This window comes from Drosophila albomicans, chromosome 3 (genome assembly GCF_009650485.2).
Source record: "Drosophila albomicans strain 15112-1751.03 chromosome 3, ASM965048v2, whole genome shotgun sequence".
In the NCBI taxonomy this organism is placed as follows: domain Eukaryota; kingdom Metazoa; phylum Arthropoda; class Insecta; order Diptera; family Drosophilidae; genus Drosophila; species Drosophila albomicans.
This window is the reverse complement of record NC_047629.2, coordinates 19,113,543-19,139,967: the sequence shown is the minus strand read 5'-3', so window position 1 is coordinate 19,139,967 and position 26,425 is coordinate 19,113,543. Positions and strand designations below refer to the sequence as shown.

Genomic DNA, 26,425 nt, shown 5'->3' with positions numbered 1-26,425 from the left:
GCCGCTACAATTACCGTTACCGCTAACTACACACCGCCTCAGCACACACATACACATATATAGAGTAGCAGCTGCTGCGGCAACAGCAAAAGCAACAAACACCTAGACAGCAGCTACTGCCAATTTACAGCACTTTTGCTTTAGAGTTTTGACGGCGAATAAATTATTGACAGCTTGTAAATTTCACTAAAGTCAGTTTGTGGCTTGTGTGCGTGTGGGCAATAAAATCTGTCAGCCAGATGAATGTATTCACGAATGTGTGTGCATGAGCGTGTGAATATGCGTAGAACAAAATAAGCCACAGTGTTGCTGCCGCTGCTGTAATGACCGACTATGAGATATATGTGTGAGTTGCACACAAAATAAATAGCAGTGACGAGTTTTAAATTAAAAGATTTTTGTGTTGACCGAAAATCTTTAATGTCGCTCGACAGGACATCGCGCACATTGGGAAAATGGCGAATGGGAAATGGGCAAATACTACGAGAGCGACAACGACAACGAGACAGTGCTATCTGGGCGAACAGACCAAATTTGCATATTACAAAGTGCAAATAAGGATGGAAGGCGACTGGACTGTAATGGGATAAGGCTGGGGGATCATAGCGTGAAAGAGCCGTCAGCCAGCGAGCCAGCGTTAATTTCTTTGCACTTTTACACAGAGCTTCAACTAATTTTTTATTTCACAGGCTTCCGGTTTTTAGCACACTTAATTCCATTTGTAACTCTCTCATGGCGCAAAACGCGCGAGCAGCGATGATGTCGCTATTAAGGACACATTAGCCAGAAACACTCTCGAATTATGTATGTGCATGACCAACACACACTCAGATACTCAGATACCCAGATACTCACATACTACTTAGTAGTGCTCATATCCATATAGTCTAGTATTCAAACTCACACTCACACACTCTGCTGGTGAAGCGACAATGCAGGCATGCATGCTAATGACACGAAAAGAGACAGACACAAAGACACACAATTTCATTAGTTTGCCAAAGAATTCAATCTGCATATTTGCACAAGCTCAAACAGCATTTTGTGTGTGGGTTTCAGTCTAAGTATATCGCATAATATAAATTATAATTTTCACTATCTTCCCCCTTTGACATCAGATTGGCTAAGATTTTTATTTCTCCTCTGTTTTTTTTTTTTTGTTGTGTTGCCTGGTCTAACAAAGAAACTGTTAACCGCCAGCAGAACTCCAACAAAATGGCGGCCATTAAAAGAGGCGCCTCAGCGTATGCTACAATATTTGCAATTGCTTGGTAAATAAAACACCTCTAATTGAAAGAATATTGCTGCCCAAATTGCACAATTGCTTTCGATATGTTCTGTTATGTTTAAACAAGATAAATGACACCACATTCGAGTGGTGCTCAGCGTGGTCGTGAACAAAGAAATTAACGAATTACGATATGACTTCGAAATAATTCCTTTTACTTAACATCGAAAATGAGAGAGCGAAGCGTCAAGAGAGTCCAGTATAAGAGAAGTTTCGTAGCGCTCTCTCAGTTGCCATAAACTGTTGCGCGTATAACAGTTGTGTTAGTGCTATAAATAACATTTTCTGTTAACTGAAAGTCAACTGTTATTGACTACGTGGAAAAATGATGCTTAAATTCATAGTTCTTTAACTGAATTTAAATAAAATTCTATGTAGTAAGCTTTACACAATACAAAGGAAAATAAACGAACATTTCAGTTTGCTAAAATCTCAACTGTTTGCTTTTTTTGCAACCTCATTTAACTGCTCTCAAATAGCACTAATTTGAGTTTTCGATGTGAGAACTTTAATTGCCGAGAGTTGTGCTTGAGAGCAATGGAGTGCGGCTCCGAAGTTTGGCAAAAAAAAAGTTGAAGAAGAAACGCACAAGCCGGAAATAATAATCAACAACAAATACGAACTCACACAGACAGCAAGACAGTCAGACACTCTTGAGGCAACAGCCAGCAGAGAGACCTTGGCTTCGTCTATGAACTGATACGACAATGTTTTCATTACGCGGGCTGCTGACTGCCAAAGAGTGTGAGTGTGTGTATGTGTGTGAGTGTGAGTGTTAACATCAGCCAAACAAACGAATATGCTTGATGAATACTCGACATCACGTACGCTTGAGAAATGTACGTGTTCCCATTGTAAGAAAAGTCGAAACCCAAAAGCATGGCAGACAAAAGCAAGTATCTACTGCTGCTGGCCAAGCTACAGCACAAAAAAAAAGAAAGAAAAAAAGAAAATAATACACAGTCAAGCATGCAGGAAACTGAGTATCTGTAGCTCCAGTTCCAGCTCCAGCTACAGCTTCAGCTGTAGACCAAGACCAAGACGCTCGCGGTTATGCGACAGCTACAGCTAAGTGAGAGATCCAGAGCCAAAAAGCCGGCACAACAACAGCGTCGAGCTCCAACTCGAGCTCGAGCTCGAGAGCAATGTGCATAATGTCATTTATCATATTTGTTCGTTCCCCTCTTGTTATTTGTATCTTTCTTTCGTTCTTTCTTTTTTTATTATGCTGCAGGATCACAAGTGTTTTATTGCAATTAATCATTAGACAACACATGAACACAAAAAGGAGACGCACGCACAACAAGCAAATAACCCTATCTCTATCCCTATATAAAAAAAGGTGTTTCAGCAAGCGCAGTTAATTTGATAAACTGCGTTTGCCGCTTTTAACTGATGTTGTCGGTTGCCTCCTGCTGCTGCTGCTCCTTCTACTGTTGTTAATATTTCCACTTGTCACAGTTGAATAAACCCGTTGAAACACTGCATTAAACCTGTATCAGAAATAGAATTATGTCAGCATGAATATCGTACATAATTTTATTTGGATTAATCAATTCGGTATTCACCTAGTTAAAATTAAGAATAACATTTCATTAGCATTATTAGGAAGGTAAATATTTGTATACCTAATTAGTTTCATTTACAAGCTAATTTGTCATGTCTATTTAGCCAGCTGTGCGTATACGCAATATGCTTGCAGGCGAAAAGAACTGCGACGAACGAAAACAAAAATAAAAGCAATGAAGAATAATAGAAGATAACAAAAAAAAGAGGTGATATATATTTCAAATGCATTTTGCGTAAATTAAATTCAATGTTCACGAAGTTGAACGACTGCGAAAATAGAAAAAACGAGAAAAACGAGAAAACAAGAAAACTTGGGAGGGTAAAAGTTGAAGCGAGAAATAGCAAATAATAGTGACATGACGAAATACTACAATCATAATCGTGGTGCAATGCAACCGCACAAAAAAGTTTCGCCATCAAGAATGAGCAAAGAATACTAGTGACAGAGTAAGAGTGTGTGTGGAGGAAGGAGCGGAAACCGAACGAACAGAAGCAGGACAAGAACAAGGACTACGTCGGGGACGGAGATGAGGAGTAAAAGCAGTAGAGCAAATAACAAGCAACATAATGGGAAGATAGTTGTTTTTGTTGTTGCTCTTGCTGCTTCGCTGAAAGAAAAACTAAAATACAAGAGATGGGTAGACAGAGCAGCAAAACAGAACAGAACAGAGCAGCGCAGCGCAGAACAGCAGCAGCAACAACAAATAATAATGGCATATAAATGAAGTAACAAACATTGTTTTCCTTTGACATAACTCATTAACCAGCAGAGGCCACAAGACGAATTGAAGCAAGCCTAAGTTGACGTCGGAGTCGGAGTCGGAGTCGAGTCGAGTTGAGACGAGGTTGCAAATGCCAAGAAGAAGAGAGGGGAGACGAGACGCATACCAAAGCTGCACAAAGCGTGCTGACAGCATGAAAATGAATGTCTTGCAACTACTCGTATTCCGCTTTTCACTATTCTTGTACTCTTTTATTCGATGGCATTAGTAGCCAGCAGTGACTGCTGCCTGCAGCATCAACTTTAGCAGATTTTAATAGACCCCAAGCGAAAATTTCTTAATTAAAACAATAAGCAGGCGTAGACTCTGGCCACAAATGTCTGCAATTATTTGCATGGAATACATTGAAGCAGTAGGAGCAGTAGTAGCAGCATCCTAAAAGCGGCAACCAAAGCAAAGCAGCATCAGCAGTTGCCACAAGGCAACATCAACAGCTGGCAGTTTGATGATGCCTCAGCTATTGCTCTGTTGCTGTTGCTGTTGCTGCTAGCGTGGCAAATCTATCCGCAGAAACGCGACCACAACCACAACTCGGTGCTGTTACTGGTGTCCTGTCAGCAATGTCGACACGACAGGAACGTCGACGATGCTCCTGTAAATGAAGAAATTCCGCTGTCGTCTGTTGTCTTCGGGGCTGTCGCCCTCGGCACGTTGTCTGCCCCTGTTCCTGCCCCTCTGCCTGTCTCTGCGCCTTGCCTTATGACTAATGATTGAAATTTCTTGCTTCCATATGGGTGCCACTTGCCTCTTGTCAGTTGCAAGTTCCACAGTTCATTTGACTGCCATGAAACGGCAAAAATAGTATCTATGAAGCCGCAGCTAATTAAGGCAGCAAGCGTATTCACTTCTTAAATGCAAAAATTTAACACGCTAGCAAGCGTGTAGTAAAACGTTTGAAATTCGAAATTCACAATTGGCAATCAGGAATTGTCGATTGACGGTACGTGTGAGTCGAGGCAGGCAAAAGTTGCACGCACATTTGAGGGGGGTGTGGCAAACATAATCGATTTTGAAGTGCGAAATCGTTTGCCACGCCTAGCCTACTTTCTACCGACACCTCGCCCCTCCCTTTGCTCCTCCCCTCGCCCCGCACATCTGTCGGCGCCTAGAGTTATTTGTGGCCATTTTTTAATCTACACTTGAACGCCGGCCCAGCACGCGGCAGTATTTGCGCAACGTGATGAGATTTTGCGGTTGCTAACCAATCCAGCCCCTTTATTTACATTTTTCTCGGCTTTTGCTTATCGATCTCTCGATTTGACTTTAGCTTTGGCTTTTTGCTGGCTTGCCGCACATTCGATGTGGTTTCAGTTTTTCTTTTCTTTTCTATACAATTTTGTTTTTTTTTTTCTTTTGCTTTACGCCCCAAATACAAGCAACACAACGCCAAGGGGAACCGTTTTTTGGTGTTGTTGTTGTTGTTGTTGCTGTTGCTGTTGTTGGGTGTCGCAGGCAGCTGTTGGCTTTTCGATGGCGCGCCAGTTTCTTTAGCTGTTGACAAAAGCAACAATTTTTGGTATAAATAAGAAATACGATTATCTGTCTGGCTGCCGTTTATCGATAAGGCAAGAGTCTCTCTCAGAATCTATCACAGTATTTTAAAAGCTCGTAAAAAGTTCATTCCAGCTATATACTATATATTTATTATAACTGAACAGTAGTCAAATAAAACTACTAGTATAAGTAATTACTAACGATTTCTTTATCAATTCTGAAGAAGTATAGAATTACAAATTATTTATATTGCTAATTTTATATCCAAACATAACAAAATCCCAAATAAACTGTTTATAGAAAATAGTAAATATTTATAATAAACACATTGCGCAATCTATAGTATTATTTTATAACATTGAAAGACAGTTTCTTTTTTACATAAAGTAAAAAGATGTAATTTGTAACCATTTATTATTAGCGTTTTTACAACAATTTTAACTAAAATAATAACAAAATAAAAATTCGCTCATTTATACTAAAATTTCGATTTTATACAACTTAACATTTATTGGAATTTAAATAGTGGGTTTTAACTAACTCCCTTACATGTGCTTAAGTTCGGTTCATTAAAACGCAGTGTCTATACTTTGTAATTAAACTCTTATTTACATATTATTGAAATATAACAAATTGGTGGTCAAATTATGCTTTGTATTGCTTTATTTTATGCCTACAAATCAAAGGTATCATCATTGTAATCAAACATAAAGGACAAAGAAATTATTGAGCCTTAATTAAAATTTATTTAGATTGTTAATATGAAATCAAAGTTCTTAATAACTATTTAAATGACAATAATTAAGATTGCTCTTGTTCTATAAAAATGTAACATCAACATTTTAAATCTATAGTATTTAATAATTTTAAACGTAAACTTGACAGCATTTCATTTTACAAAAACAAAATTTTGAGCGATAATAATTGAGTTTTAAGAATATTATAGAATTAAAGCTAGTATGCTATAATATTTTTCTAATTCAGTACAAAGTTAAAGTCATGTGCTAAAGAAAAAGAAAAGAGGAGAGAAATTAATGAGCTTTAGTTATGAACCTCTCATTATAATCTGCTTTAATTTGTTAATTTCCAATCAAAAGTCATTATAATTGAATTTGAAAAATAATATAAAATCATTTAAAGGTTGACAGCTGGTTTAGAATGTGCATCTGCTGTGGCTCTGTTCCACAAATGGCCATTAGCTTGGCTAGACGTAGACCATAGACCGTAGACCGTAAACCGCCTGCTCAATTGGTTTTTGCGTTTTCGCTTTTCTATAGAAATTGTGGCACTTAGCTGTTGGTTGGTTGCGAAGCTGCGGCGTAAGCAGCTGCTTCAGCTCCAACTCAAACTTCCGTGTAGTGTGCTAAACATGTATATGAGTGTCTATGGCTGTATCTATGTATGTGTGTGTATGTGTGTTACTTCCACCATATCCAACGATGCTACGTTGATTTGAGTAAATGGCGCTAATGGTCGATCGAAGGTAGCCCGCAAAGGGCCAAAGTCCACTTAACTGCATTTCGAGTGCATTTTGCGCGGCAATTATTTTGCTCAATACTCGCCACTTGACTTTAAATTGTCGCCGCGTTGCGTTGCATGTTTGGGGCACCTGAACTTCCATCTAGTCGCACTCGAACTCGTGCACAAAGTACACTGGACCGTCCCCCAACTAGAGCTAGAGAGTGGGGGAGACAAGGCGAAGGCGGTGGGGTGTGTTGAGCCAGCGTTTTTAATTTGTCGCCCTGTGCCAATTGTTAAGCAAAAGTGGCTAATTTGAAATTCTTTTGAGCGAAGTGCGCGCATTTTTGAATGTCAACTTGACGACGTTGCTGCCCCCGCCCGACCCACAGACCAAAGAAGTTGCAGCTACAGAGTATGGGAATTAGTAACTGCGAGAGCTTGGAACTCTGAACTGAACTGAACTGTCTGTCTGTCGTTTGCTGCTACTGCTGCTGCTGCTGCTGCTCTTGCCTGCCTTTGTCTTTGTGTCACGCGGCATGAAATTGAATTTTGGTCCGTAGCAGTCGACTGACGACAAAACCCAGCCAATTGGTCCAAGCCCACTCGCACACAGTTCACAGTTCCCCAGTTGACACTTTCCCCTGCCCATCCCCTGCTCACTCACTCAGTGCGCTCTCTGTGCTCTCATAACCCTTGCCTTCAATTATGGCTTACGGCCAAACGCCGCCATTTTGTCACTCATACAGCGTAATTCGAAATGAATGAAAATTCTTTATAACTACCGTCAGTTTTTCTGCTGTTTTCGCTGTTGTTTGTGCTGCTGTTTTGTGCGCTTGAATTTCAATTTACATAAGTCCGTGCATCTGCCACCCAGGACCCAGACCTCTGATGCTCTTATTCTCAGTCTGATTCTCATTCTCAGTCTCAGTCTCATCCCTTTGTAAAACTTTTATCTTAACTTTGTTCCACGCTTTTTTCTCCCCCACTTTTTTTTTGTCGTCGTCGTCGGCGGAGAGACTTGAGTTGTTTTTGTGGTTAAATGTAAATTTTATTGAATTTAACTCATTTGTGTCGGGGCACAAAGACTTAGACGTTAAAAGGGGGAAATCGCATAATTATGCCTAATCTTGAGACCTATTGTAGACACTTACAAAATGTGCAATGCCCTCCCACCAAAAGGGGGGGGGGGGGGGGCAGCTGCGATGGGAATTAGTTGGCAGCTTTAACGAAAAACTTATTAATGGAATATGTAATGTTCTTTGGTTGAAACAGACTATGGAACTGCCTTAGGCGCAATCAAAGAGACAGACTCGGCGGCTGAGTGGCTGAGTGGCTGCCGTGGATAAGTGGGAATGAGAGAATGAGGGGCAGATATAAAATGGAAAAGAACGGCATGCATTTATGCAACATTTCAATCATTAATAAATCAATTAAAATAAATTGGAATTTTGTGCGCTGATGTTGAACGCACAACGCGGCTTTTTTCACGGCCATTTCTTCAACTGTTTCGAGCTCTCTTCTTCGCTCTGTTCTGTTTCATTTGATTATGGGTTCGGATTCGGGTGCGAGTGCGAGTGCGATTCGGTTTGGTTCCATACCATTTAATGCAATTACGCAAAGTCCCGTCCGGCTGTACGGTTGTTTGGCTTTGCGAGCTGTTGCTGATATGCATAAATCAAAAAATGAATCATTTGATATGCTCAACAGATCGGCACGACCAAAATAAAACTTTGTATTATTTATTTGATTTACAGCGACATCAATTTGTGCCCAATCTGCAAAGGCAAAGGCAAAGTACACGAGGCATTGATTTTCCTAAAGTGCACATAAGAGATGCTGCTATATTATATATAGAATATATATTATATATAGAATATAAAATATATATATGATTGCCTGACAAACAGACAATTATATACTGCAGTTGACTGCGAACATTCTTTGAGCAAATTCTGGACATAAAACTACTTTCAACGCCTTACAAGACTGACATGTCAGAACTTGCACAGCGGCTGTCGATGCGCCGATGTAATAAGCACGACGACAAATCCCTGCACTCACACATTCATACACAGACATACATTCTTACATAATACATATACGCATCCATAAGCAGGCGGTTAGACATCGACGTTAAGAGCATTAAAACTTTTGCCTTCAAGTATGAAATGCTGCCCCCTTCAAAGTGCGAGTGTAGATACCAAAAACTCTGAATCCAACTCCGACTCCGACTCAAGCTCAAGTCAATGTGCAACCAGCAGCTAACACACTGTCACTTACTCTTGCGTCCAATCCAGAAGCTTCGAATGGTAAGTAGCTTGGCCCCTAAGTAGCCCGAAAAAGAAGCGAGAGTCGACAAAAGCGGCGCACAGACATCTGATAAATAATTCGCACAGTACGCAGGCGAAGAACTCTGCTTTGGCAGAAATTGAAATGTGAATTGGTTTCTATAATTAATCCAAGTTTTTGTAATCTTACCACACAAATCGCTTGCAAAGTTTCTCTACATCATTTCATTGGCGTCGTCGTCTTCTCTGTGCATCTAATTTGTCTTGGCCATGTTCATGTTATCATTACAACTGCTAACTGAAAATATCAATGCAATGAGCCGCATAAACCGCTTAGCCAAATACATATTTGCCTTTCATTGCCATTGCCAAAAATACATAGTATAGTATAGCGAAGTAATGCTCGGAAGTTTTGGCTGCTTGAAAAGTTTAGCCGCAGTTTTAATAATGCAAAGTAGTCGAAGGCAAAACCGAAATCAAATTGATGCCAATGTCGATACTTGAAGAGCGACTTCAGGAACTGCTGTTGCCCTGCCCTCAGGTGAAACTTCTACCTAGAAAAATAGAAAATCAAAAAAAAAAGTAAATAAATAAAGTTGCAACAAAATTAAAACAAAACGAATACGAAACGTAAAATACGAAATGCAAAAGACGACTTTGAACTACTCTGAAATGCAATTTAATTATGAAACTATTTCAAAAGCTAAACAAAGTAAAAAAAAACTACAAATTTATTTAATTACGTTGAGAATATAAAAAGAATTTTTCGAGAGCATTTGCGTATTGAACAGACAATTAGTTTAGGCAAAGTTTCTTAAGCGGCCGCCTTAAAAACGATAACAACAATCTTCAGACAACTTTTAGCTTAAGTATACATACATATATAGAATAAGAAGTACATATGTAGTTGTGCACACACTTATGGGTATATTTGGGTTTTTTGAGGCACTTCCTGCTGCTGTTGTTATGGACTGCGACTATTGCCATTGCTTCGCATTAACTGCAAGCGCATAACTTTTCCAATTTGCTTTTGGCAATTATTGATATAAGCCAGCGGCAACAACACTTGAGCTTAGTTTTTCTCCGCTCCCTCTATTTTCATTCTGTATTATTTTGGGGGGCATGTGAGAGAGGGCTACGTCCAAGCATATTTTCTTGCATTTTGCGCATATTTGTGCAACATTCTCAAAATTCTTGAACAAAGTTTTGTTATTATTGCCTTTTTGCTTGAGAGCCAACCGAAAGAGAGAGAGAGTTGGCTTTGGTTTGGTATGGTTTTGCAACTGACTACCACTTTGATTACTTTTGCAGTTGCCGTTGCAATTAGTTTGTTCATTAGACGAGGCAATAAACAGCCCATGACAGAGACGGCAAGGCAAAGCTCAGAAGTAGAGAGAGAGAGAGAGAGTCCTGGATGTTGCCTTGAGTTGATTGGAATTCACACACTTAATTAGTTACATGCCCAGTTAATTTGGTCTTTGTTTTTGCTGCTGCTGCTGCTGCTGCTGATTGTGCACGGCGTTTGAAACATTGTATCTTAAAGTTGCACATTGCAACTGATTGTGGTACTTTATCACCATCCAAATCCACCCGCTGGGCATGCAAATAAGCCAACAAGCGAGCAGTGAGAGAGAGAGAGAGGGAGAGACACACAATCAGACAGACAGACAGACAGACAGATAGTCTGGCTAGAGGGTAAGAAGTGGAGTCGAGTTGAGTTAAGTGATTTGCAAACTGTTTGGTGTTGCATTCATTTTTATGATGATGCCAGCCAGCCAGCCAGCACAGTCTTCAATTCTAATCCATGAGTCCTGGCCTTCAATGCACCTCCCCAAGTCGTAGGTCTATGTCTACGATTTAACCAAAACGATTTGCATAAGCTTATCTCCAATCTCCTCTGCTCTCTCTATCTCTCTCTCTCTCTCTCTCTCTCTCCACTATCTGTCTAAGCTCGGGCTTTGTGTGCATTGCATTGTACACATATTTGTTGCAGAATGCCAACTTATGCGCTGGCACAATGTTGACCAGTTTGGCCCCGGCATTCTGTTGCAGACAAGCTCGCTCGGTGATCCTTTGTATTTATATTATTTGCCGATAGTCTAATGCTAAAGCGTTTTAGTTGAAATCGCATGCCGCAAAACAAAAGCGAAAAATGCCAGAGACAAACTCGCCAAGATGAATGACAGTAAGCAAATCCATGCGATTCCTTGCAGCATACCAGCATTATTTCACGTCAACCTCTTGGTTGCCTTCCCTCCTTCCTTCCACACATTTCAAATTGCACATGTCCAGAGCTAGCCGAAAAAAACCTAAAATGAGAAACTCAACCAGTACTCGTATGTGACTTGGGGCAGTCTCAGCTCAACTCTGTGGACTGCAACTTGCAAGTACTCAAGTAAATTTCATTGAATAAAAAATAAATAAGTAAATACTTGAAATAACTCTAGACTCTTTCTTGGAGAGTTTTCTTTCCACATTTTCATCCCTCCCCTCGTCTCGTGACAATTTTCGTGCAGCGCTTTCAATTTAATTTTTACCCCGTTTTCGAATAAGACGTGAAATTGCAAAGGCTTTTTTAATATGCAAAACACATCCGTAGCAGCATTTAGGCGCTTTCACTTGCCAGTGACTGAAATCAATAATGAACTAAGCCAAATCCCAAACTCAAACCCAAACCTGAACTCAAATTCAGTTCTCAATCCCAAACCAAATCCAAACGTTCAAGCTAAAGGATGTGAGAGTGTGTGTGTGTGTGGCCAAAATAAATATTGTACACAAGTCTGACAAACCCGACGTCAACGCTGCACAAGTCAAGTAAACAAATGTTAAAAGGCACAAAATGTGAACGTGCCAAATTCAGTTGACAGGGAATGAGTTAACCACAACGTATACTTGATATTTACCAACTTATTTAATAGTAATATTAAGGACCAACAGAGAAGTGCTACCTGTACGCGCTCCGCACAAAGTGTGTCATATTTGAAAAGTTATTTGCATATCACATAGAATTTATTGCATTCACCTCAAATACTTGTAATTATTGCAATGATAGACTCTCGCCACATACATAATAAGTAAATAAAATTGTCGACGTGAGTCGCATACTTCTCTATAACTTTATAAAGAGCATTCGTAATAGTCTTTCATTCAAATTGGAATTTGCAATTTGTGAAACGTTTTTCGGCAGGCAACCACAAGACACAGTCTACAATTTCACAGAGTCCCGCAAGTTGAAGTTGAAGTTGAAGACTCAACACGCATTGTTTGCCGGCTGCCTCGTTGCCTGACTGCCTGCCATGCGACAAGCATCCCGAAGGCCCGTTTAAGATCCAGTTCCAGGAGGAGTCAAAGTCAAAGTTCACTCTGGAATTCCTTGCCGCTGACTTTGCACAGGGCACATTAGTTTGATAATGGCACTAACATGATGCGGACAAAAATAAATTTCTTCTTCGTTGCCACAATATTATAAACGTATACTATTATTTTGTGGCAGCAGCAGCAGAGGCCGCAACTAGCTGCTGGCAACGTAGCAACGTGGCAACGTCCTCGCAGCTTTTGCTGCATTCTTTTGTGTCCTAGACATGATCTCATTTTGTTTGGCGCTTTTGCTTAGCTGAGGCCCAAGTCGAGGCCCAGTGCACTGATTGTAAATTAAGTTTTAAGCAACATGTCTGCAAAAATCATGCCCGAGGACAACAGCCTCAGCTTTAGTTGTACTCCAGATCTGCCCCCTCCTCATCATTCCTCTTCTCACCGCTGCTGCTGTCGCAGGCAGTTGCAAGATTTCTTTTCTACTATTTGAAAATGGAAATTGTGTTTTGTGTGCTGCTGCAGCGGTCGTCCTGCAGTTCCTTGAGAAGAGAGCGAACGCTGGGCTGCTGCTTTGCTATTTTCGCATCATGTTTCCCTACTTGCTTTCTTTTTGTTTTATTATTGGTTTTTCCCTTGCTTTGCTTTTTTTATTGTATTTTTGCTCTCGCCGTGCTATTTACACTGCAACAGTCAACAGTCGGCGTCGGCAGTTGCTTTTCATGTGCCTATTTATATATGTTTATACATATATATAGCATTCGCTATAGTTGCAGTTGCCAGCAAGACGTCTCGTATTTGTATTTGTATTCGTATTTGTCTTTTAGTTTATAGGACTGGGGCCAGAGAACAACAGCTACGAAGTTTGGCTGCAAGTTTTTTTGTGTTTGGGCTTCGTTGAGGCAAGGAATTCAATTTTAGAATCGCAAAGGACTCGGCGCAATTGTTGTGGCTCGTTGCCTCAGACTCTGCCTCATCCGCTGCCTCTGCCTCTGACTCCAGACTGACTCTGACTAACTGACGGTATTTGATTATAGCTCGTTGTATTTTAAATGATTTGTGCAGTTGATCAGTTTACGTACAACAAGCAAGCGCCTAATTAATCTGAACAACATTGCAATAAAAGCATGCAAGACTGCAAGACACTCTGTAGACCAACAAGAATACGTATACTTAATGTTGCTTTATATAATTCCAATTTAATGACTACAATATCAAAAAATATTTGCTAAAGGAAATGCTAAACAACTCTGCTTTAGTCCAGGCGACTTAGTGGAAATGAACACTTGCTGGGCAATTAATTAAATCGTAATAAGGCTAAGGCAGAGGCAGTCAGACAATCAACAACATTGATACAGCTAACGAAAAGACAACAAACTGACACAAAACCAACTAAATATATTGCAATTAAATGCAGCCAAAGCCGCTCTTAGACTTGCATGCTTTGCAACGTCCCTCGAAGGTCTTCCACCAGCTGTCTGATGGCCACACTGCAGCCCACAATGCCAAAGATAATACCAATTATAATAAGTACTATGTCCCGTATTAGCTTCCAGCGCAATCGACCATAGCCCGGTGCATAGTTGATAAACATATCGATTAGAGCCGGGCATATGAGATTTAAATTGCACAGAGAAAATGCTCCTTCCAATTCGGTTAAGGCAGCCAAATTTGGCACCACAGCAGACACGATACCTAAAAACAATACCAAAATTAACAAATTTTGATTTCCAAAGATATTCCTCAACTCACCCGTTAAGAGCAGAAAACAAACACGCACCACAAATTCCAGAGTACAGGAATAATTCGATTCAGATCCCTGGCCATAGTCCTTAAATATAACCGTGATGACAACGAAACCATTCAGCGGATAGCTCAAAAAAATACCCAGAGCAATGGCTACTTTGATGATCTGCGAAAGGCTAAAGAATAGTTCAATTACTCATATTCAATGAAAAAATTTACCAACTTTCAAGATCAAAAACATGCGTCTAATAAATTGTGGTCTCAAATAAGACCATTTAAAGAACAAATTCTTCAAACTAAGAACATTAGTTTAAAAAATTCCAAGGTCTCAAAATAAGACATAATTACTAATACCAAAATTTTCATGTTCTTGACGCAGTTGTTAGACCAAAATTCTTAGTATTGTACTAAAACCAAAATATTGATTATAGAACATTTTTTTTAGTATAAGAATAAAGAGAACAATTTCTACTCACATCTCATTCTGCGGCACATTTAGCGTAATGCTGGCCTCCACTTGTTCGCCATAACGCCAATAGCCCATGATGCCAAATAATATGTTCGAGAACAGTATGAAAAACACGGCCAAATTGAGTACACCAAAGATGCCTAGATAGCTTTGTGGATGCGCCATATTTGCCTCAACAACCAGCATCTGAGGGAAAGAATGAACGTTGAAGATGAAATCACATTGCAAGTTTTTCACGCACCGAACCCACGGCTGTCAATGAGAAAGCCGCAATGCCAAAGAACATTATCCAATCTGCTGGTGGCTTAATCAGCTCACGTTGCTGTGGATTCGGCAATCCCCTCACCAGATAATACATAATGCAAAGAAAGCCCAAATAGAGGAAACAGTTCGAGATGAGATTCAGTGGTACCAGATATTTCAGTTTGCGTATCAAAAAGAAAGGCAACTGTAGCACACAGACACCGACGACATAGTAGCGTTCATTGAAGTCGCGGCAATAGTAGTCGCCGATTTCTTTAAAATTCTTGGCCACAAAGACAATGTAGACACAGCAGAGACCGAACTGGCCAATCACCAGCACACAGCTGGTCAAAAATCCAGCCACATTGGCAAAGCAATGCACACATCGTGGCCCGCTTTGGTAGGCAATCTGTACGGCTTGCGGCATGGATACCTGAGGCACTTGAATGCGACGACAGCACTCGGTCATGCCACTGATCTGTGCGGGAAAGCTAAATGCAAATAATTCCAATTTGGACATAGCATAGGCAACAACAACAGCATTGGCAACGGCTGCCACATACACACCAGCAAATGGATGCAATAGGTCAGCAGCATCATTAGCAGCAGCGAAAGCAACACACCGGCCACAACTCCAGAGTAGCGAATGGCCAATGGCATGGCTAAAATTCCAGTACCCATCACGCATTTGAGCAGTGAAATGAAGGCATCCAGGTTGCTATTCGAGCGAGGGAGAAGGAGAAAGAAAGAGGAAGAGTGAGTAAGAGAACAAAGTGAGTTAATTATTGACCGAACAATGCATACTTCAGTGGCACCTCAACTGTACGCTTCTCGTAGGGGTCATAGTAGTAATACGACGATGCCGATTGTCTGCCAAAGTGAAACAAAAACATACAGATGAATATTAATCGTTTTGCACACACTCACACACATAAACACAGAGTTGTACTTACAGCAATGTCAGTTGAGTGTGCTGTGGTTCAAGCGCTGCATTTGCATTTTCCATTGCTAACCAACTATCGTCGTTGCTTTTATGAAATCTGACTAGATAAAGTTACAATTATGACGGGCAATTTTGACAACAAATTCAAATGAGTTTCGTTGATAGCTGTGCACACACACACACACTCGCACACACATACACTCGCTCGCATACACATTCAATTCACTTTAAACTAATCAGCAAGATTAGCGCCAAGCGGCGAGAGACAGAATCAAAATGGCTGCACATGCGCGTCGGCCATTACCATAATATACGCAAATTATTGCCTACTTTGGGGCGCTGCATAAAATGCACCAACTAGCTGAGACCCGGAGACACTTACAAAGCCAGCAGCTACATTGCGCCAGCAGCAGCCGCACAACAAACTTACAAAGCGGCAGTACATTCCTCTCTAACTATAATGAACCCTCCACATTAGATAAAGCGGATTTTCTTATTAACTTTTTTTTTGATTATTTATTTTATACTCAATTTATTTTTACATTTAAAGTCGACTGTGAGCTGTTACTAAAGAAGTTATTACTTTTTAAATACTAAGTCTAATTTAAATCTAATTCAGTTATTTAAAATGTAAAGAATCTTATGTTAGACCAGCAGCTTCTAGAGAGGCAGAGCATAGGCCAGTAATGAGTCTTAGTTGTAGAAAAAAAGAATTTATAAATTTATGGTTTGCTTTTAAATATACAAATACGATTTTAATTTGATCAGCAAACGAGCAAATAAATTTGCAATGAAACAGAAAATTATATTATTATTTGCAGTACGATTAGCTCTAAATTGATTCACTCTTCTACTTCGCTTTCATCATAATCAGCCACTGCTTAGAGTTATCCACTTAAACTTAATTTGTTTTACCAGCATTGTAATACAATCACTTCCCTAATCTGCACATCCCACACTTGTATTAATAAGTGCATTTGCAGCGTCGACCATCACATTGTTGTTCACTGTAGCCTCTATAAAGATAACCCAGCACACTGCACAGCTCAAATTTCAATTCCAGCTGCAGACGACTGCGACGACTGTCGACTGTCGAGTCCACGTTTGCCAGAAGAGGACGATTGTCATGCCAGAATGTGCACTTCCGCGTCCGTTTAGTTGTGTGAACTTAACAGTAAATTGAATTAAAATTTATTGTGAAAATTGCAAAATTCCAAAACGCAGCAGCAGCAGCAGTAGCAGCAGCTACAACGAGCAGTGGAGCTTCAAGGAGACATCAGCGCAAATCCAATACAAATAAAATTAAGTAAAAATGCACACATTCACATCGTTTGGCATGAGGGTTCTCCCTCGAGGGGGCGCCGTGTGTTTGCACAAAAATATGCAAATGTGATATTGTCGCTGGCGACATTTACAACAATTACAATAACAACGCAAAGCATGTCGAATGGTGGATGGGGGCAGGAGGGGGCAGGAGGCAGGAGGAAACAACGATGGGTGTAGCAACTAACTGCGTGCGACATGTGACACGATATTCAGATAAAGACGGCCCACAGGCGGCGCAGCAGTGACTTAGGTGGGTAGGCGTGGCATTCATAGCATACTACAATACTATATGTACGTTCTGAATGCGTACATACACATATTTTGCATAAAAAGAAAGAGAAATATGCTGAAGCTGAAGCCGGAGCTGGAGCAGCAGAGCAAGAAAACGAGCGAAGGCAGCACAGAAATCAAATAAAACAAATTTGGAATTTCACAGCAGACGAACAGCAGAATCTTTTTATACATATGCACATACTACACAACACATATGAGTACACTCATACTCATACACCCATACACTTATACACCCACACACATTCACATTACATGTGCAACAGCAGCTGACTGTGAACGAGAGCCCTGCACACTGTTTCCTAAACAGTCAGTATGGCGAGCGAGTCAGTCTTGACTCTTATTTTTTTTTTGCTTTTTTGTATGTCGTATGGAAACAAACAAACTGACATTCAATTTAAATTCCTATACAAATAATTGCGTGGCAGTTCAAAATCTAAACAGATGGGTTGTAGGTCGATGCTTTCACAGCTACTGCTGCTGCTGATGTTGCAACCTGCGCTTAGATTATGTTGATTTTTGCGAAACTGCGACATTTACCTTAATTTGCCTAGCTCGAGTGTCTGGGGAGACCGCGACGTCATGCAAATAATTATGCATTCCTTGACAGTTGCCCGGCAACGCTCGACACGCAAAATGAGTTCATCCTGTGCCATTATTTTGTGCTCATCACCTTTTTCCACCTGGCAAAGCGAAAGCGATGACAAAGAGTGCATATCACTTTGAGAATAGTCGCATTGCAAATACCCTGTATACATTTCTTATTAAGTTGTTGCAACGTTTATGCACTCTTTGAGACAGGGTATATAATCAAATTCGAATTGAGTCAAATATTTAAATATTCTCAATGCAGCGCACGCATCCGAGTTGCCCGAGTCGCTCTTCTTCCCGTCCTCTGTCATTGGCAATTGGTGGCTGGCTGGTGCTTACCTGACTGTGGCTTCAAACATTATCACTGCGGTTATCTATCTTCTCTTTGTTGCTGTTCCTTCCGTCCTACGCCATCTACTTTGCGCTATCATCATCAATGTTATCAACAGCTTAGCTAAAACTTTGCGCGACTCAAAGATGCACCACGTTCGACGTTTCGCTGCAGCAGCCACTTCCTCATGCTGCTTGCATCAATGATTTTGATCAGATTTACTGACGCGCTGTCCAGCACAGCTATGCTGATGATGACGATGCTGCTGTTGCTGTGGCTGTGGCTGCTGCTGCTGCTGATGGAATGATGATGATGATGACGTCGCGGACACAGACTGCGTTTACCACTACTTTCATCTCGCTGCCCACAATATTTTTGCATTTATAATGAAATTCATCGTCATTTTTCATACTTGCACAAAGTGGATTTTTATTAGATTTGCATTTCTTGCAAAACCTTTTATATGACCGCGTACTCTCTACATACATATATGTTTGTGCGTATGTATACAATATATATACAAACACTCATGCATTTGTATATTCATCTTTCGACCATATGGTGGTAAAGTGGCTGTGGCAAAGAGCTTTGCTTCAATTGGCCGTCAAAAAGCATGATATATTTTCTTTGTTCTATTAAACGTAATAGAATAACCATTAATATTATTATTAAATGCAATTCTCATGCGTATTTTCCACACAATTTCATATTACGGTCGAAACTATTTATAGTATAGCAGACAGTGCTATTACAAACATATTTTTCGAGAACGCATCGTGCAGCAAATATTCTATTAAATTAACTGTCAATCATTTGCGGTGACACTAGAAGTAAAGGCATCGATGACGTAGCTGCCGTACGTGAGACCAGTAACCCTAATACGAAAGTCATCAGATGATAATTCAAATTACAAAGCGCACCCTCTAATCCTAAGCACTCTTTTGTCTAACCACGACTAGAACATACCTTGTAAGGACAGCATTCACCTTAAATTTTATATCCGGATTAATATTGAATTTAATTAAAAGAAAATGGTTTTATTCGTATTTTTTTGTAATAAATGTTTTACCGTCTAATTAACACATTTTCTCATTTTATAGCCATATTAGCATTTTTACTTGACAGTCAGCGAGAGAGGTGCGTGCCAAGGAAAAGCCATGAGCAACTATTGGTTTTTTTTTATTTGAGCACACACGTGTACGTTTGTGTGTGCGTGTGTGAGCTGTCGTCTGGGCCATAATTGAATGTTACACGTAAAATATTGAAAAATGCAGTGTGTTCATTATGTGGTCACAAAACGTGAGCATAGAATACATCGACAGACTCTTAGCAACGACGCAAAAAATGCTCGGCATGTAAGCTTCGAGTGACAGACGAAAAAAAGAAAACAAATTGCGAGTTTTTGAATTATGACAAGGGCGCGCAAATCGCTGGATGGCAGTGCCCTCAACACGCAAGAGCAATTTCGAAATTATACAACACTGTAGAATGGCGCTTAGTATTTCCAGTATTTTTGAAAACATGTGTTGCATTCACAACTTGGTCACACTAATTTTTGCTATTGCCAAAATAAAGACGCCGCCGCGTGCTTCGATCTCTGAAAAGTTTTAATAAAAATTAAAATATATAATGGATGACGAGGCGGAAACCTACAAACTGTGGCGCATTCGCAAAACCATCATGCAGCTAAGTCATGATCGTGGCTATTTGGTAACCCAAGATGAGTTGGACCAGACACTGGAGCAGTTCAAGGAAATGTTCGGCGACAAACCCAGCGACAAGCGTCCGTCGCGCTCCGATTTGATTGTCTTGGTGGCCCACAACGATGATCCGACTGACCAGATGTTTGTGTTCTTCCCCGAGGAGCCCAAGATTGGCATCAAAACTATTAAGACTTACTGCACCCGCATGCAGGAGGAGAACATCCACCGCGCCATTGTTGTGGTCCAGGGCGGCATGACGCCCTCGGCCAAGCAATCTTTGGTGGACATGGCGCCCAAGTACATACTCGAACAGTTCCTCGAATCCGAGCTGCTGATCAACATAACGGAGCACGAACTGGTACCTGAGCATGTGGTCATGACTGCTGAGGAGAAGCAGGAGCTGCTCAGTCGTTATAAGCTGAAGGAGAACATGTTGATGCGTATCCAAGCTGGTGATCCGGTGGCTCGTTACTTTGGCCTGAAACGTGGCCAGGTGGTGAAGATTATTCGCTCCTCGGAGACGGCGGGCAGATACATTTCATATCGTTTGGTATGCTGAGGGAGTAGTCTAAGTACTTTATTATCAATATAAGCGCAATAAAAGTCATTTTCTTGCAATTTTTGCATTTTTAATTCAGAAAAGTAGTTTTAATCCGGCTTTACAGTATTCTAACGGTCAACGAAATTCGCCCTATTGATATTTTTGCTGAGTTTAGCATTTAAATTAAAGCTATTCATGCTGTGAAGATTAGCGCCTTTGAATAAATTATATATTATAGTATTTTAATATTTTTAACAATTAATTTCAAATAAATTCGAAACTGCGATGGAACAGCTGTTTTGCACAACTTGAAGTTGGGTACGAACGCAAATCGGAGACTGAATTCAGTGTGTACATAACCCATTCGGAAAATATTTACAGAAAACAAAACATTGCTAAATGTCAGCTTATCAATAAATTCGAATTTAAAAGCAGTTTAAGTGCCGGAAACTGCAACACGCGTTGACCGAGATGTCCTCAGAGGAGCCTGATGCCGCACCGGCGTCCGCCGAGGAGGATTCATCGGTGCACGATTACATAGAGTTGAAGGCCATGGAGGATGTGGAGTCAATGGAGCAAAAGCAACTTTATGCCTACATTGAAAAGCTACATGGAATCATTAGGAAATACGACACTAAGCTGGCATCCTATAAAAAGAAACTGAAACAATTAGTGAGGAAAAACTTTTAAATGAAAGTATTTCCACTAATTTTCTTGCATTTACAATTACAGCTGAACAGAGAATCAAACAACGTTGGATGCAAATGCAAGCAAGCTGAAAATGGAGATTTGCCAGACAAAGAGAATGATCAGGATACGGAAGTCACCAAAGAACGTGAGTGAAAGAAAAAACAAGTAATCATTTTATTAAGTATAAGCACAATTCATTTGGTTTTGCTGGCAACAGCTGCCACCAAAGCTGCTCCACGTCCCGAACCGTCCTCGGACAGCATAATATCGAATTCTTTGTCCGATTTGACCAGCTTATGCATAGTATTGCGTATGTAGGTATCAAACTTAGGATGATATCGATACACAGATCCATCGATGCCCACAACTACCTTGCGATCAGCGATGCGATTGATTAATCCACTGATTCCAATCGCCACCAGTGTCGCTGCTCGGCTCGAGATGCACTCACAAATGTATCTCAGCTTCTGGCAATCCTCAACGGAAGCCTTTTCTATACCGAACAGCTGCTTGATGATGCGTCTGGTGTTTGCGAGTTCAGGGAATGTATCACTCTCGATTTCCGAAATATGCTTCGTCTCGAAGATATCAATATTATGCTGAAGAATCGCGGCGTACTCAGCGCGTCTGTTGCCGGCGCCTTTAAAGATTGCATTCCGCTCGAGAGCGCGCACCAAAACGAGACGCACCAGCTCGCCCAGATACATGCCTGAAGTCATCTTCTCGAACAGCTGCTGGGCACGGTTAATGGACTTGCGATCCACCTCGTTGTCGTACTCTGTGCGCACAAAGTCCAGCTGTCCACTCTCACCAAAGGCGCCCCACTCGCAGTTGACAATGATCTGCTTCTCCTTACGCTTGAATTGCGCATCCAATAGATCCACGTTGTCTACATGCTCCACATAGCAGGCATTGCATCCCGTGCCCACAATAACGCCCACACGGCACTCGGGATTGCGATGCGCACAAGACATGAGTGTTCCCGTTGTGTCATTGAGCAAGGCCACGACTGCAATATCCGCATCGCCACGTCGTCTAATGGCCTCGTGCAGCATGCGACCCACATCCTCGCCCTCGACGCCGGGGCAGCCGAAGCCTTTGGTCCAACGCGTGAGCATTGCCTCCTTAAGACCCGCTTGGACGCAGGGAAACGAGAAGGTGAATCCCAGCGGCAGATAAGCGCTGCTCATGTTGTGCTTGTGGACAAACTTGGCCAAACACTCGGCAATGTGATCGAAGAGCTCCACACCAGGTCCAATCATCAAGTCCTTGGGCACTGCATAGATCTGTGATTCCACCGTGGCATCGTGATGACCTTTGAGTGAGACGAGCAGCACACGAAAGTTGGTGCCACCCAAATCCAAGGCCAGATACTTGCCCATCTCATCGCCAGTAGGCAACTCTTGCACATAGGTGGGAAAGCATTTGGTATTCGACTGCGAGTTTGTCGAGCGTCTTAAGCCCTTGGCGATCTCGAGGCAGAAGCGACTGTACACCTCTTGCACCTGATAGTCGCTGAGCACAAAGGCTTGCATAAGTTCGCGCAACTCCACGTCCATCACTCTGGCGGCTTACTATATATTTTATAATTCAATTTGTTTTCACTTTGTGAGGTTCCAACTGACCGACTGAATGCCTCGAATGATGAGTAACAACTAACCAGGCACCTGCCCAGCGTGTCAGGCTGTATCACTGTATCACTGGTGAGGCGACGGCGTTAGTGGGTTGCTTTGCACCTGATAAGACACAGCTCTAAAATCGTATTGCCATTGCCATTTCCTAGACGTAGTAGCTAGTTTGCAATCTTGGCATCGAGTAAATAAAAACAAAATTTGCCTTAGTTGTGCCAAAGCGAATTCGAATTCAAAATACGCAGCGTATGCTAAACAACAGCGTGAGGCGATTTTTGTGACAATTTCCATTGGTCATTAACAGACTCACATTATAAACTATATATATTAAGATTTTGCTTAGTATTGTATTTATTGAAATTATCAATTTTATAGAAACTTGTATGATGAAGAGATAGAAAGTCGTATAGAGTAGTATAATTATTTTGTTATCACTTTATAGACATTTTAATTGTACATTATTTTATTCGTCAAAATCTATAATAGTTGAACGACTTAAAAGATACAGATTGTAAGGTTTATAGAGTATTACAATTATTTTGTTATCAGCTCACAAACATTGTCATTGTCTTTTATTTTATTCGTCAAAGTAAAAAATATTTGAAGAACTTTTGAGGTACAGACTGTGAAGTGTATAGGGTACTGGAATTATTTGGATTTCTAATTTATAAACGAACGGATCGACTACTACAAGTATTTGTAATTAAAACCAATTATTTTATTGACATATTGAATGCTTTTAATTAATAATAATAATATATTAACAAGGCAGATACAAATTCCAATTGTAAAAATGCAATACAGTACTGTTTACTGTTTGTTATCAATATTAAATTACTTTATTATTCCTAAGATACCCGTTGTAAAGCAGCACATCCGCTAAGCGAGTTGAAAACATCAATATTATTATATATATATATGTAGTTTATTGTTAAAAAATCATAAAACGTGCCGTCAGTACGTCAAACATCGAGTCTTCTGTAGTTAATGCGATTGATTAGCGCCAGCTAGTCGATTAAGGTTGGGGGACATCATGATGTAAGAAACTTGACATTTGTACACGATTATGATTGGATTTGGTGATAGCGTTCAGCTACTCACTTGGACCAATATTATGAATTATATAGTATATATACTAGTGCGAATAATTTGATTTCTTCTTGAATGTTTTGTTTAGTTTCGGCCAGCGATGCCTTCAACTTTGTGGATGAAATGCGTCAGGCTGCGAAGCATGCAGAGAATCTGAACAATTTCGTATACGAGCCCACGTCGGGCATGTACTACGATCCCAAGACGGGCTACTACTATAATGCGGTAAATAATTTACAACAACGTAATCTTTATGACGTGCATTGCAATGCAATTTGCTGGGTGACTTTTGGAGGTTATCACTAACGATGAGCCTACATCAATGCCCACAACTATATATAGACTGTTTGTTAGTTGAGTTTACAATCGTATTTATAAAATTCTCTCTTTCTAGGAGTACGGGCTTTACTACGATGGGAAAACGGGCTGTTACTATAGCTATGATGAGAGCAAAGATTCGTACGAGTTTCACTCACAGGCCCAAGTCCAGGTGAGTGTGGAGTGGTCGCTGTAAAGGGACCATCACACACGTATATTCCACGCTGTTTATTCTTGAATTAATCTTGAATTCTTCTTCCATCTTCCTTGTGATTGCAAGTGTGGGCAGCACGAGCGCCTCGATCACTGCGTCAATAGTAGACTCTTAGCTGATTTTCGCAAACTAAGCATAGACCGAATGCGTAGCAATGCATTAGGTAAGAGCTGAAACCCTGAATGTGTGATAAAAACGCGGATTTCTTTTTCTTTTCGCTGGTTTCAGGCAAACACCACAGCGAACGGAGAACAGTCAGCAAATGACGGCAATGTTTATAACGAGGATGATGTCCAAGACGTTGATGTTGAGTTCGATGAACACGGCGGTGTGATAACAGATCTGAAAACATTAAAACAGATCAAGGCTGAAAAGCAAAAGGTCAAAGAACGTGCGGAGAAAAGCAAACGCAAGGCCAAGAAAAAGCATAAGAAGGCAAAGAAGCATAAAAAGAAGCATCGTCGTCACAGTAGAAAACGACGCAAGCATTCCGACAGCGATGTGGACGATGATGATACCGAAAACACGCGCAAGAAGACAACAAGCAAGAAGCCCGATGCAGAAGACGGTGAACTTTCACAATCATCGAGCAGCTCCAGCTCCGAGTCCAGCGATGAGGACAGCAGCAACTCGGACAACAGCGTGCCTGTATTCAAGGCATCCGGACGCTTTCAAGGTGTTAAGAAATTCGCGTTTTTGTCTCGCACATTGCGCAATGCATTTCACACACTTCTAATCCAATCTATATTACTGCAGATATTGCCAAAAAATATCCACCTTCGCTGCGCATTATTGTGCAGGAGACCAATGTGCAGGAGCTGACAGTTGGTAGCCTTCACTTGATAACCTACAAAGGAGGCTCGCTGGGTCGCGAAGGAGCACACGATGTCATCATACCGGATGTCAATGTCAGCAAGTCGCACATGAACTTTCACTACGACACCAAGAAGGGCATTTACAAATGTCAGGACTTGGGCTCTCGAAATGGCACTCTGCTCAATGGTGTACGCATGTCGGAGCCCAAGATAAATAGCGGGGCGCAGGATTTGGTGCATGGCAGTGTCATATGCATTGGACAGACCAAGCTTCTGTGTCACGTGCATGAAGGCAATAGCACTTGTGGTTTGTGTGAGCCTGGATTGCTAATTGGTCCAGCTGCGGCAGCAACAGCAGCTGCCTCAAGCAATGCCAAAGTACTGTCGCATCGGGAGCAGCTAAAAAAGCTTCAAAAGAAGTACGGCCTGGAGAATGAAAGTGAGTTGCAACGAACTAAATGAGAGTGACAGTGTACTTAATATATTTTCTTTTAGAATTCATAGACACAAACGCCAGTTCGGATCCAAATTATAATGATCGCAGCGCACAAAGACGTATCAAAGTGGGCAGCAGCACAGACAAGGAGAAAACCGAAACTGCGTGTGTGCACACGTGAGTTGAAAGATTATTTCTGAAATTTAATTCCAATTAACTTATTTGTGTGAGATTTCAGTGAGATTGCCAGCTCTAACAAGGGCTTTAAGATGCTGAGTAAATTGGGTTGGCAGAAAGGTGACACTCTGGGCAAATCCAATCAAGGTCTTCTCACTCCTGTGAGTAATTAAATTTTAATATGCTTAGAGCAATTTGTAAGCTTCCTTTGTTGCTAGATCAACGTTGTGGCCAATGAGGGAACCACAGGACTCGGCAGCACGGAATCATCAACTGCAGCTTCTTCTCGATCTGTGGACAAACGCAAATTGGCTAACCTAAAGATTACTCAAGCACGCTATCAGCGTGCCAATGATATCTTCTCGGTATCCGATGAGAGTGATTAAAACAAGAACCTTAAACTAGTTTTGAAACACATTTAATTAACAATTACTCATACAATTTATGATCGTAAGTATACATATATTTCGTATAAGAGTATACGCATATCTTTATATAATTAGAAGATCTTGCTATATGTGGTTAAGCTATCAGTCAATTAATTAATATAGCTTCACTCAATAAACAAAATACATTGAATGTGAAAAGACAAAAAAAAATAATCATACAATGTGTGTATATTTAGAGTTATAAATAAATTAAATACATTCGCTTAACTCTTGATACGGGTGAACAAGAGA

The 26,425-nt window shown here is 40.8% G+C and overlaps 4 protein-coding genes across 10 annotated transcripts; 2 read left to right on the top strand and 2 right to left on the bottom strand.

The window, feature by feature from the left end:
* Positions 1–9,117: 9,117 nt before the first annotated feature.
* Positions 9,118–15,722, bottom strand: LOC117571521 (glutamate transporter polyphemus). 7 transcript variants are annotated; one of them, XM_034253694.2, is made up of 8 exons: positions 15,603–15,722; positions 15,454–15,519; positions 15,217–15,367; positions 14,657–15,127; positions 14,414–14,592; positions 13,944–14,113; positions 13,627–13,886; positions 9,118–9,432 (listed from the first exon to the last, which is right to left on the bottom strand). In XM_034253694.2, exons 1-8 carry the CDS (start codon positions 15,653–15,655, stop codon positions 9,190–9,192), a joined length of 1,593 nt encoding a protein of 530 aa, XP_034109585.2. In that variant the 5' UTR covers positions 15,656–15,722; the 3' UTR covers positions 9,118–9,189. The 7 variants fall into 7 exon arrangements, 6 of the variants coding, with proteins under 6 accessions (XP_034109585.2, XP_051860351.1, XP_051860353.1 ...); XM_052004391.1 differs by having other exon boundaries at positions 9,124–9,432; positions 14,648–15,127; XR_004572458.2 differs by lacking the exon at positions 9,118–9,432 and adding an exon at positions 13,354–13,508 and having other exon boundaries at positions 13,570–13,886; positions 14,648–15,127.
* A 3,958-nt stretch (positions 15,723–19,680) lies between these two features.
* On the top strand, positions 19,681–20,462 carry LOC117568021 (DNA-directed RNA polymerases I, II, and III subunit RPABC1). Its single transcript, XM_034248349.2, has one exon. The coding sequence runs from the start codon at positions 19,761–19,763 to the stop codon at positions 20,391–20,393; it is 633 nt and encodes a 210-aa protein (XP_034104240.1). The 5' UTR covers positions 19,681–19,760; the 3' UTR covers positions 20,394–20,462.
* A 285-nt stretch (positions 20,463–20,747) lies between these two features.
* On the top strand, positions 20,748–26,167 carry LOC117567931 (angiogenic factor with G patch and FHA domains 1). Its single transcript, XM_034248219.2, has 9 exons — positions 20,748–21,047; positions 21,108–21,210; positions 23,874–24,010; positions 24,180–24,275; positions 24,546–24,993; positions 25,074–25,571; positions 25,628–25,745; positions 25,807–25,906; positions 25,964–26,167. Exons 1-9 carry the CDS (start codon positions 20,847–20,849, stop codon positions 26,129–26,131), a joined length of 1,869 nt encoding a protein of 622 aa, XP_034104110.1. The 5' UTR covers positions 20,748–20,846; the 3' UTR covers positions 26,132–26,167.
* Positions 21,216–22,826, bottom strand: LOC117567932 (hexokinase type 2). The gene has a single exon (XM_034248220.2). It carries the CDS (start codon positions 22,622–22,624, stop codon positions 21,260–21,262), a length of 1,365 nt encoding a protein of 454 aa, XP_034104111.1. The 5' UTR covers positions 22,625–22,826; the 3' UTR covers positions 21,216–21,259.
* Positions 26,168–26,425: the final 258 nt, after the last annotated feature.